General features: G+C 46.1%; 1 protein-coding gene across 3 annotated transcripts in view; it reads left to right on the forward strand.

The window, feature by feature from the left end:
* Positions 1-13,295, forward strand: part of PLXNA4 (plexin A4) — a 418,723-nt gene that overhangs the window by 381,158 nt on the left and 24,270 nt on the right. For all 3 annotated transcript variants that reach the window (XM_035566562.2, XM_035566559.1, XM_035566560.1), the window contains exons 25-27: positions 2,682-2,841; positions 9,338-9,441; positions 12,364-12,463. In XM_035566562.2, the coding sequence (XP_035422455.1) occupies positions 2,682-2,841; positions 9,338-9,441; positions 12,364-12,463 (364 nt within the window). The remainder of the gene's footprint in view (positions 1-2,681; positions 2,842-9,337; positions 9,442-12,363; positions 12,464-13,295) is intronic.

Below are 13,295 nucleotides of genomic sequence, written 5' to 3' on the forward strand. Positions count from 1 at the left end.
CCAATGCATCTTGAGCAATGGCATGCTCGGCGTGGTCCCTGCACAGCTCGGTGGCTCCAGCGCTGAGAGTCTAATCGGATCATCTCCTCTGACAACATACTCCAGGGTAGATAAATATGTTTTGAGCTGCATTTGGTTAAGGCCTTTCAGGGAGTTAAGCCACGAATGAGACATCGGAGGGGTTTCTTGTGCTTGGCTTCTCTGGGGGGTCCTTCTTCTCCTTGCTCTCTGCCAAGACTTGCTGTGTGCCAGCCCCATGGGACCTTACTTAGCCTAATCTAGAAAGGAAAGAAAGATTTCTTTCCCTGGGACAGAAACTGTATTGATATCCTGGTCCCTGGGCAAACCACCCAAATGCTGCAGAAAGCTCAGGACCAGGATCCCCATGTGACTAATCCTAAACCATGCATTTGTAATTTAAATGCCAGTAATCCACAGCAGAGACCAGGGCTTAGTTGTGTTAAGTATTGCATGTCTATATACACTTAGAGACAGCTCATGGCTGAAGGGGCTGACAGACAAAAAATTAAAGAGCCCAAGGATGTAGAAGAAGGTCAATAAACACAAACTCAGTGAGATGACATGGCCCAAGGTCATGAAAAGTCAGAGGGATAGCAGGGCTCAGAGATTATTATTGCGCTTGCTCACAGCCCCATATCTTTTCATGTTGACCCATTGCGCTTGCTCACAGCCCCATATCTTTTCATGTTAACCCCATGACTATCACCGTTGTTTTGCTGCACTGACACAGCCTTCAATGCATGAGTTGCATTCATGTAGGCAACTGACCTGAACCCAAGGTGCTTGCATTGGTGCTGAATCACTCCACAGAGTTTGCTCTGACTGGCACCAGCTCAATCTACTTTAGGTGAGCTCAGATCAATGGCAGAGACTTGCAGAGTAACCTGGTCACCGGAGCCATATGTGACCCCCCCCCTTGGCACTCTCAGAAGAGCTGGTCTAGCCTCTCATCACCATTTCATTTCCCTACAGACGTGTAGTGGGTGGGGGGCAACTAATAACCTCAACACTGAATGCATTTCAGCAGTGCTTTTTATGTATAGCTCTGTGATCCTTTGAGATGAAAGATGCCACAGAACTGTAAATCTGTGCCATTGTCATTATTACCTGAATTGATGCTTCTTCAATACTCCTGGAAGTGACATATAAATAATAGCATTATGATGTAATCAGTATCTCATATTTTTATCTACCCTTTCATCCAGAAAGATCACAGAGCTCTTTGTAAGCAGTATCTTCACAAGTCCCTCTTAGTTGAGCATAACAGCACCAAAGGGAGCCTGGTGAGCCAATACATAATTATACTGATATGATTTCACCCGTTTCAAGCCACCTTCACAGCCCACAGTAGGTTAAGAACCTATTGCATACTACGGGCAGGAATTTATGGTCAAGGTAGAATTTGTCTAGGTCACCAAAACTAACATGCCTGCACTTGTAAAAGTTGCACAGGAACATTTAATAACCCTACATAGCCAGAAACTCCACTGAACACTCCTTCCAAGTGCAAAGGTGCTAAGTTTATAAAAGTTTATAGACTTCACACTCCTGTAACTTGAAGAGAGCAGAACACTTAACATAGACAGACCCAAGTGTTAGTGGGCAAATTGCTATTAGACACTCTGTGTGTTTGTTTAAAGCATCCCTCCCTCGCTCCCCACCTCATATGTTTTGCATTTATTCTTGGACACAGTCTTTAGAGAAAATAATATTCTCCTTCTGAGAAATCAAAGGCCTCTCTAGTTGGCTCAGTTTTCTTATTCTATATGTGAAAGCTATAAGACTTCTTGTTGTATATCTATTTTTAAGAATGCCTGCATTTCAAATTAACAACATTCTTCTGAGAAGGGTCTTGGGCTGTCCCATGACTGCTCGGAAGATGGGCCAACTTAAAGCTGAGAGATTGAAGATTACTTTTACCTAAATTTTCAACGGCAGGTGGCAATGCAAGGGGACTACTATAGAACTAGGTTGCCTTGTCAGATCTCTAGGGAGCAGGGAATGGGTCAGAGGCCAAGAAAAGCTCTGGAGAACCCTTTGGATACCAGGTCGGTTTCAACCAGAGTCTGGGCTGATTGCATTTTTAATGGTTTCTATGAAAACAATGTGTCAATGACAAATGTCTGGTACCACTTAGGTGAATGCCATTTTTACTGATCACACCAGAACCTGAACTGGTACTCTTGGGCTTTCAGTTATTAAATATAGCAAAGATGCCAAGGAGATGAGGCTCGAATCTAAGGGACTGCTCCTACAGGTATAGCAGTTTCACCTCACAGAGACAAATGGCATGAGATACACGTTCAGAAAACCCCTCAGATTACCCCCAGATCACTAGCTGTAGCATCTGGGAGCTCACAGCTCTTATCTGGGAGGTAGGTCCTGAGTTAGCCTTAATCCACTGGGCACAGATAAGTGATGAGAAATGACCCCAGGGCAAGGGATTGAGAGCAGCAGAGAATTGGATGCATGAAAAAACCCTCTATGAAACCTCTGCTCTGTCAGAGGACGGAATACTCTTGGTACACATTTTTCTCCTTAATCCATCCTATCCCTCTGGTTTGTAGGATGCAGGGACCTGCCAGAAGGTTGCTGTGGAATTTGACCACAGGGTGCCTGTGTTGCTGTGAAATTTACGGTGTCTCATGCCTCTTTCTCAGGTCCTGAGCTGCGTGAACCCTGACAACGTGAACAGCCCTGAGATCCCGGTGAAGATCCTGAACTGTGACACCATCACTCAGGTCAAGGAGAAGATCCTCGATGCCATCTTCAAGAACGTGCCCTGCTCCCACCGGCCCAAAGCTGCTGATATGGACCTGGGTATGTGAGTGCACAATGGGCCCTGAACGCCACAGGGCTGGGGGAAAGGAAAAAGGGGAGAGGGGAGAGGAAAGAGGGGAGAGGGGAGACAATCAAACTCAACCCAGACTCTGTTTGCTGTGCCAAGTGCCACCTCTCCCAACTCAGAGTACCCCCTGGTACTTGGGCAGAGCATCAGCAATGGTGAGAGGGCAGAAGAAACTGAATAAATTGATGCGTACACTCCTGACTTATGAAAGCTCTACTGCTCTGACCTTAAGGACTTAAAACAATCAGTAGCCACCCTGATTTTCTGCCCAGAATTTGGCTTGATCAAGGGTATGGAAAAGGCATGTCCTGCCCAAATCCTCTGGATGAAGAGCACCGAAAACACAGGGTGGTGTTGTCAGAAGTGTTCAGGCAGCTCAGATTTATTCCTAGCTCTTCTCTGATCAGTGAGGGCTTGGATTATGCATGTCTTCTTGCTGAGACAGTCACAGCCCAAGCAGTATTAATTTCTCTCATGCGGGCACAGGAAAGAGGATGAAGCATCCTCCGCTCAGTGGGCTGCATCCATCTCACCCTTGACTGCTTCCCTCTCCTGCCAGCACCCCTCCACCAACAGCAGGGCTGGGAGCTGCTGCTGACATTTCTTTTTTGCAGAGGACAAGGAGATCAGCACTCATGTTTTAAGGAAAGATCAGTCCCTCTGTTTATGAATTCCTGCGTTTTTTGTTCCTTCATGAGAGGCTCTGCTTGGGGGGTGGAAAGAGCTGCAGTAGCTTCACTTGCATTTCAAGCTCTGGGGCACACAGGAGCTGTACAGCCTAGCACAGGGATGCCTTTGGGGCCAAAATCAGTTTCTGCCCCAAATCTGGAGCAAGGACACTGGGGGAAGTGAGATATCTGAAGCTGAGGCCAAGGTCAGACCTGATAGCACACCTGGAGGCTGGTATGACAGGATGTAGAGCAATCTGCTCAGGACTTTGATGAGGAGTCTGATACAGAGCTCTATTGTGTGAGGCCATCAGCCAGAATTTGTCCTCGGTGACCTTCAGTGGAAAGGACTTGAGTGGAAAATGATGGCGTCTATAAAACTCGGCAGAGTAGAGGAGGAACCAAAAGGAGGAGGAATGGACTGACGCCAAGAAACAATTCACAGCAATAACGGAGGCAGAAATGAGAGGTCAGGGATTAAAGTTAAGTGTGTTTATGTGTGTGCATTTGTGTAGGGGAGGAGGGGATTCCTGACAGAAATTGCAGCAAGATTCCTGCTCATGAAAGGCAGATAGAATAACAAAACGAGCTGCCAAAACCAGCAGTAATAAAGAACAGATCATATACATCATCAAAAAAAGGACCTGAGTTGATTTTGGAGCTGCTGTGAGTCAGCAGGGGAACACTGAGTGCAAGGGTGAGCACCAGGCCAGGTAGGGCAGGGAACAAGAGCACAGAAAATGGGGGGAATGGGGTTTACAGCCAAACCACGTGGTGCTGGATGGTGACCACAGAGCCCATTAGGTTTGGGTCTCAGGCTGAGTGTGGGTGGAGAGTGGTTTGTTCCACTGCGGGGGTGAATACATACTTGGAGACAGCAGTTTTCCCTGCATATTGAAAATACAAGGAATACTTTGGAATCCACATTTCTGTGGCAGCTCTGGCAGCTGAAAGGTACAGAACAGTGTGTGTGCAGGGTCTTAACTGGAGTCTGACAATTTTGCATCCAGGGCTTTGCAGCTTTAAGTTATTTTGACCTTCTGAAGACCAGTAAGTTCCAGAAAGTGTTTATGAGCATTTGCATCCCTACCAGAAGGACTGGACACAGACTTGTCCATACAGACAGGAGACTGCTTGATGAGCATCTGTTTAGCCTCCAGCACTGATGATGCAGTTGGTAAAATAAATAAGTAAAAATAAGGGGGAAAAGAAACTAATATCTTCTCATCTAGGAGAAGAGTCTTGCCAACAACGATATAGTTGCAGGCTCCTTTAGCACAGCAGTTAATAAGGTGGGAGGAGCAGGGCTGGCAAGAGTGAAGCAGGGACAAGAGGACACGTACATCCAGGCACAGCTCCTGCCCAGCCTCCTCACAGGAAAAGTCTTTGCTGGCACCTGGCATCCTTTGGGGACAGCAAAAGCAACAAGGGGGAAGCAGAAAGCAGCGGTGACAAAAGAAAGCAGCATAGAGCTCTCAGGATCAACCTGCCCCAGGCTGAATGCTCAGAATTGCAAAGGTGGCTGGATCAGCCCCGCCAGCCCATGCCAAACAGTGGGTCGGAGCAGATGATTATCATCTACCTTTGAAATCGATGGTTTCCTACACATCAGCACTGTTTTCTATTACCATTGCAATTTTCCGGGCTTTCTGTCCGTACCAAGGCCAGATTGCTCACATGAAGAAAGCAAACAAGCTAATGAGTTATTTGGAGTTGTTAAATGCAGGGTAGCTGCAGGCAGAGTGACTTGTATGTGTCGCAAATGTCATAATGTTTTGCAGTTACCCAGACAACTCATGGAGGGGGTTGTCAGCTGAAAGCACTCATTTTGGACACCCCGAGGTTACATTTTAGTCCAAAACCCAACCCACAGCCCTTAGAGTACAGGCTTCTTTCTACCGTGGCTATTTCTGTTATTATTATTCTTTAAAGCCCTCGCCATCAGTAAAATAGCCCATCTTTGGGAAAGCGTTAGGGAGTGAGGATCACAAAACAGAAATTTGGCTCCACACTGAGGCATTCACTCTTCCCGGAGCCTTTTGGAAGGGACTGCTGAGGTGGTGGGGGCTGCTGGTTGAGTGCCTTGCACTCGGTGATGCTGGCTCAGACTCAGGCCAGGGCAAGCTTTCAGTGCCTCACCAGCAGTGCAGTACTGATGTGATGGGTTTAATCTCTAGGAGCCATTTAAACTGAGTCTAACTCTAGCGTATATACAGTAACGCACAGAACTTGCATATACAGGATGAAGTATTTCACATATCTCTATATGTTCTGATATAAACCTTTTCTTTCCAACCATGATGGTCTTTTCTCCATGCTAGAAGCAGAGCTGAGTTTCTCCTCTTTTCTTAGAGGTCACCACTTACTGGGCACTTCCCCACTTCTGTTTCCCACCCAGCTGGTTTTATTCCAACCCATAACACTGAAACAAAAGGTTTTATTCTTCTATTTCTTACCCCAATCTTTTGCGGAATTCATAGGGAAGTGATGAAATACTCCTAGGAATGGAGGACTAAAAGCAGTCCATGCCAGGTTCTTCAGACAAATCCTTCCTGAACACAAGTGATCGTGAACTAAGCATCGATCACGGGCAAGCTAGATGCATTTGTTCCACTTGCCATTGCTTGGCACAGCCACTAACCTTTTCGTAGTCCTTCAAATGGGACTTCAGGTCTTTAGGAAAAGTGTGGGAAGCATTGTGCAGTTTGTACAGATGACCAAAATGAATTACGTGCATTGAGACCCACAAGTGCCTGTAACAGGTAGGGTAACTGATGATGACCAGCTCGGAAGAAGACATCTGGAGTGAGCTGAGAGGTCTTCTATTCCTGGGCGTTTCAGTTGCCCCTGAACAATCTCTGCTGCTCTTTTCTCCCTTGTTCACTGGGCATCTTCAGGGTGACACGGATCAGAGAGAAGGCACAAGGGAGGTGGAGCATTTTCTGTAGGATCTGAGGTGCAGGAGGACATCTCCCCATCTCCCATATCCCCACAGATTCATTCCCTAGCTAGGCATTGCTACAGCTCAGACAAACCCCTCTTCATTGGTGTCCCCTGGAATTTCGTTTTTTCCCAGTCAAGTTGAAGAGAATGGTTGTTTCTTAAGGAAAAAAAAAAAAAGAAGAAGAAAAAAAAAGAAGTAATTCCTGCGTGCAATAAAAAGATACGCTATCTGCTGAATGAAATATAAAGGCTTCACAGCAGCTGTCTCCTGAGTTTGCATTTACCGCTGCTCCTGATTGGAAGGCTTGATAAAGATAATGGGATTTTTTACCTCCCTCCCCCTCTCCGGAAGGTGGAAGTGTAACAAATTGGATTGTAGTGTGTCTCTCCTTTGTGCCGGCTCGCAGAAGAGTGCGCAGATCTGATGAGAGAGGGGACAGGGCGCTGCCAGTGAGGACAAAGCTAACACTTTTCACTCAGCGCTGTGAATATGGATGTCAGGGTCACCCTTCCCTCCTTCGTGCCCTCCCTTCCCATTTCTCTGCTTCCAGCCATCACATTTCCTTGCAGATCCTTGCGTGACCACCTCAGGTGGCACCTGTAGAGGAATTGTGAGACTGGGGAGAGCTGTGCGGTTAGGGAGAGCTGGGGGTCCACACCTGGGGTCCTTTCGGGGTCATTGCTCAGATGCATGAGGAAGTGATTTGGTTTTGGTCAGGGCAAAGAGGCTGTGAAACTGAAGCCAGATGCTCTGAGCCCTCCCTGCAGGGAGCTTTGCCCCTTGTCTTTGCCCCTGTCTCAGGAGTGGATCTCGTGCAAACTAAGACCGGCCCTTCCTCTTCCTCACGTGGCCCATTTCCCTGTGAAGGCCAAGGGGAAGGACTTGGCAGCCCCCTGTGTCTGTGCACAGCAGGCCAGAAGATACAGAAGATACAGAAGACATAGAAGACACTGTCCTGTGGCTCTCACAACGTCCCCAGCTGCCCTGGAGCAGTGGGGTTCAGCCCTCAAGCACAGAGAAAGCACAGAGTGAGGAAAATTGTGCCCACCTTCCAGATGAGAACCAACGCAACTGAGAATTGGTGAATTCCTCCCAAAACACTATGTGAGTGTGTGTCCCTCCCCAAAGACAAGTCAGAAAAGAAGACTACAGAAATATGCAGGGATCTGATGGAGGGAGGTCAAAGGGACACCATGGGGACCATGAGGAAGGCACATAGGGAACATACTGTGACAGCAGGAAGTGGCTTTGGCACCCTGCAGAGCGCTTTGTAGAAGCACCATTTCCCAGCCCAGCTCGGACTTCAGCATTTTGTGCTCTTCCAAACAACATCTGGGACCAGTTAGCTTCTGGGGATCCTGTCCAGGGGGCAACGGACATAGAGTATCGCCCTCAGACATCACAAGGATAATATTGGCGAGGTCCTAAGGAGCTGGAGTAAATGAAGGGCAGTTTAGGATCAGTACTTAGCCAACGTAACCTTTGCTTACTCTCGGAGTATCTCCTGCCAAAGCAACACCCAGCAATAAACACAGCAGCTGACCTCTCCCTGCTAATTTAAATGAATAATAAAAGCAAGGGCGTCTTTCCCAATGCATTTTAATTATGTGATAAGAAAACTGCTGAAACCAGAAGAAATTTGCAATGGTCCTTGCATTTTTATATTAGGAGAAATAAGCAGGGGTGGCAGGTGATGTCTCCATATCCAATAGTTCATTTTAATTAACTCCAGCAGTTGAATAGACTTTCTGCTTGGGCTCTTGCTAAACCGTGTGTGGCTGGGTCACTGTGGCTGAGACATGACCACCAAAAAGGAAGCTTTGGATGGTTCGGATGGGCTGTGGTGAAGCCACAGCCATGGCTGGTGTCACCAAGTGATGTTACATTTCTCTCCATTGGGTCCCAATTCCAAAGCTAAGGGCTTCCTGCTCTCCATCACTTCTGGACTTGAATGGCAAGAAGTATTTTATGAACCCCGATGGAGACAATCTGGTCCCAGTAAAGGGTCTGGTGCTGCACTGACCAAGACACTGCTCTGCCCAGGGGATCCCTGTCTATGGTGAGGTCTTGGAGTTAGACATATCTCATGTATCCGAAAAGTCTATGTCCATGCTGCTTAATGAAAGAGGGCTGGTGACTAATTTCTGTCCCTGAGGCAAGTGACATTCATTTGCTCATGTCACTTGTTGGTGGCTAACATATGCAAGGGCAGGTGGGCCTTGGAAGCAGCCACACTGGAGAAAAAGCTGAGCCAGGGAGTGAGCTATGGCTTAAGCACTGAATAATCAGGGAGCCAAAGCACCAGGACTTGCTTTGTTCAGCTCTGCCATTGGAACAACAGCTCTCTGGTCACTGATTTATTCATCTGTATGATCTTCACCACCATGTGCTGCTGTGCAGTGGCCTTGGACCCCTCATCTCTGTAGGCAACTGCTCTGCGTTCTGATCTCTGCATGGTTCAGTGTCACTCTTTAAAGGGGTGGCTGTTTCATGTGCAAAAGTGGCTTTGTGATAGCAATATGATTTTATCAAGGGTAAAGAAACTGGTCTGAATAACCGAGGAGTTGACTCTGAACTTTGCCACAAGGCTATGATTTTTGTGTACTTCCTGAACCGTCTATCTTAACCTTTCATAATTCTTCTGTCCCTTCTCTCCCTCCTTTGTGGGCTCTGGGTATTTATGCATTTATATGTTGTGTGTGGTTGGAGGCATCAGTCGGAGCACAATGGCAATGACTGATATGGTGCTACATGGATGCAGCCTGCACGTGTGACACCGTGGGCTGTGAGCACAGGGCTTACAAGGCTCTGAGAGGCTCTGCAGGGCAGCGTTCAATGTCCCCGTTCTTCTTGCAGAGTGGCGGCAGGCAAGCGGGGCAAGGATGATCCTGCAGGATGAGGACATCACAACCAAGATAGAGAATGACTGGAAGAGACTCAACACGCTGGCACACTATCAGGTAACTGCAGGAGAGGATGGGTAACGGGTAGATCGATCAGGAAAGTGAAAAGGAGAAGGGTAAAATGTTATTCTCCAAGATGCAGAGGTAGACAGTGGTTAAGTGGGCAATAACCGAGCAGAGCCCCTATAACTGAGCACACCCATCCTGTAGGAACCATTGTGTACATCATTGGAGATGAAGATAAAGGAAGAAATATGAAGATAAGGGAAGAAATAAGTCTGTCTCTCTCCAAGGAGGGACAGCCCTGGTGAGCAAAGGATGTGAAGAGAAGCGTTAGTCAGGAGGACAGCATGAGTTAACATTTCTCATGTTGGCAGACGGAAAACAAGCACTTCCCTCCTCCCTTTTTTCCACTGCATCAAAGGCCTTGTAATGCCAGCAGAGTTCAGAAGGATGGACAAGACAAAAAGGAAGAGAGGGAGGCTTATTGTCTGCAAGAAGGAGGAGGAAAGCAGCGTGACTAGAGACAGCAGTGCGATGGAGGTGACACTGGCCTAGGAACTTTTGGTTTTAATCTCTGTGTGACTTGCCTTGGGACAAGGCTCCTCTTCATCTGTGCATTACACTGAGATCCATAAGAGAGGGCTAAAGATGTCCGAAAATATCTTACACAAGTGGTAGATTTAATGAAAAAAAATGGAGTTTAGATCAAAAGCTCCCCCAGTTCTTTCCTCCTTTGACCAAAAGAAAAAACAACAACAACAACAACAAAAATTACATTTAGTCTGATGCTGACAATTCTGTCATTTCCTCAATCACACCTCAGCAATCTGTGTTTTATATCAAGATTTATTTATTTTTTCATTTAAGAACTGACCTGAGGAAGCAGCAGGCAATAAGTTGAAAAGGAAACAAAACTTTTCACTTCAGGTTGACTGAGAATTGCTGGTTGACTCCCCAAGACTTTTCAAGGGGAACAGGGCAGTGTTTCTATTTTATTTCACCAGCAAACCAAGTATAATTTTCTTTCCTTTCTGTGCTTTTTCCAGTTGTTTGCTCCAGGCAATGAGCTCCCAGGTCTATGGATGAGCGGGGGCAGAACAGGTCTTCAGCTGCTGCGGTGCTGAGCTCCGCATTGGTTAGCTTGGCTGTCCTGAGGGCAGACGGAGCATTCTGGAACAGTCGCTGATATTCTTGCTGCCTCAGTTTCCCCATCTGGAGTGTGGGGCTAAAACTACAAAAAGCCTGTAATTGCCTTCCACGATTGCTGAGGGGCTATTTAATTAGCCTCCGCAGTGCTTTGAAGATCAAAAACTCCATGCAAGTGCTAATTATTATTATTACACAGACAAGAGTTAGAAGTTGTTAGCAGCATTTTTTTCTTCACCAATCTCCTTTTTTATGATGTCTTATTTATCACAGATATTCCTGATATGGCTCCTCTGTGCCACTGGCTTGTTAACATTTCTGATACGGGACTCACGTGAATAACCTATCTGTAGAAATGGAAAGTCTGGCTCATATCAGAAAGCTCTGTTTTCTGTTGAAATGCTATCCTGTGACATCCTAGAGCACGGCCCCTCCAGCCCTACTATTTTCCCCCAGCTGAGACCCTCTAAAACAGCAAAAAGAAAGAAGTCATGGTGATCAGATCTGCCCAGCAGTGCATTTGTCATGTGCATGGAAAGGTTGGCAGGGTCAGTCAAAGCAGAAAATGTAGATATCTCCATCTGACCCAAGTACCTAGATGCTACCTGCAATCAAGTTAGAAAGAACAGAAAAGTTCACGTTATTTTTCCCATCCTTACGGGACACACCATCCTTGATGTTTGAAGTAGCTCAGATGACTTTTTTCCTTATAAATACTTATTTTTCTCTGTCTAAGGTGACTAGCAGAGCTGTAGTTGTCAGAAGGTAAAGGAGATGAGCCTTGGTGTTAATTTCTATTCTCCAACCTCAGAAAGTCCTCTAGGACACTGTGCAGTCAAACCTCCATAGAGGCTGTGCCATCATTGATAATGTTGTCTGTTTTAGGAAAGCTCATTTTGAATAATGTTACCACAAAAATCCAAATTCCTAAGATACTATATAAGATGTAATCTCCTCTGGTCCCTTACACCATTGCTAATTTGACTTAAATTTATACATAACATAGAAGCCTCCCTTCACACTCACCTCTCCCTTCATTATCAAATATGCTTCTCTGGAAATCTCGGCAGCACCTCAGTAAGGCTGATACTTGTACTCACGTCAGACCATGTAAGAATGGCTGATCTGGACAAATTTCCTTCACTTGGAAGCTGAAATAGTATAAAAACAGCTTGTGAGATTTGTGGACCTAGAGAGCTGATCCTTAAACTCTGATAGCTCTTGCTCTAAAATGTTTACCCAACTCACAGTCCCAACCTAGATTCTCCAGGCTCCCCCTGCTCATGAGAATTGGATCTAATTTCTGTTTCAGTGTCATAGTCCTGCCTTTTCATCAGCTTAGCTCCCAGGTAAGTGGATGGTTGTCCACTGTGAAAAATGACCCTGTAGTATCTCTAACCTTTCCTGAAGTAATACTGTGGTCACAAGCTACCTTAATCAGGTGTTTTATTCTGCTCATGCTCCTGTCCTGCATGAAAGCCTCGTCATGAAGAGCCTATGGTCAGTTTTAGAGGTCAAAGCAAAACTCATGATGTCATCCCTGGGCTTTAGCTCAGGATCCGAGTGGGTCATTCTGCTTTGTCATCAGCTGTCCCAGTGCCCAAGTCCAAGCTTCTAGTTATGCAACAACAGATTTTTTCCCCCTTTTTTTTTTTTTTTGTTAATAAACCCACTGAAGAAAACATTTAAAGCTTTGGTACAAAATTTCTATCTTGCTTACAGTGACACAGGTTTACAGTTCAGTCTCTGCTGCTTGAATTCCAGCTGTCCTTGGCATGCTCCTCAGCCAGTTCTCAGAAGCTTACTGACAGAGCCCATTTTTCTCTGTAGGTACCAGATGGATCTGTGGTAGCTTTAGTCTCCAAGCAAGTCACTGCCTACAATGCAGTCAACAACTCCACGGTGTCCCGGACCTCAGCCAGCAAGTACGGTAAGAGCCTGTGTGCTGATAAGGTTCAAGAGAGCACTGAAGGAGAGATCCCAAACACCAAGGTGGTTACAAGACAAGCACCAGAAAAGAGAACAATAGGCAGATGACTAGTTGATAGGATTGCTTGATGGACGGCAGGAGGAGAGGATTTAGCCATTTAAAACTTTGGCATCTGGTCCAAGATGTCGATCTAAGTGGCTGGATTACCCTTGGAAGTACCTCTCCTTCCCTATTAGCAAAAGAAGGAGCCTAAATAATTAACATTTTAGATCAATGTGGAAGAGCTCCGTCATTCTAGTGGGCAAAGCCCTTGGAGAATGGTCTGTTGTGGCACAGGGGAGAGGCCTCCGGAACAAAAAGCAACCTACAGAGGCTTGTCTACTGCTATAGCTTAGTGTGGGTATTGTGTGTCCCACACAGCTATGTTATTATCCCAAGGGAATTTGCACCTGGAAACATAAGAAAAATCTCTTACTGATGCCTTTTATCAGTGTATCTCAAAGCAGTACACTGTTTTTCCCTCATGTCATGAGACAGTTGTAAGCAAACCCAGGACACTATGATGGTGTGGGACAGCAAAGAAAAATGTCTCTAATATTCAACCAGAGTGCTGCAAAACCACCCTTTATCCTGGATGCAGCTATCATATCAGTTCATTGGTGTTTTTTGTTATGTATGAAAGCATCTCTGATCCTTCGTAGTCACTTTAGATTGAAGGACAGTATGGTTACTCAATGTCCAAGGAGCCCCCTTTCTCTTTCTCCAAGGGCGTAAGCAATCCACCAGATCTTATTAATATTCATCCTCTTTGCCATGTTGTTGCAATTACTGA

This window comes from Cygnus atratus, chromosome 1, assembly GCF_013377495.2.
Source record: "Cygnus atratus isolate AKBS03 ecotype Queensland, Australia chromosome 1, CAtr_DNAZoo_HiC_assembly, whole genome shotgun sequence".
NCBI lineage: Eukaryota > Metazoa > Chordata > Aves > Anseriformes > Anatidae > Cygnus > Cygnus atratus.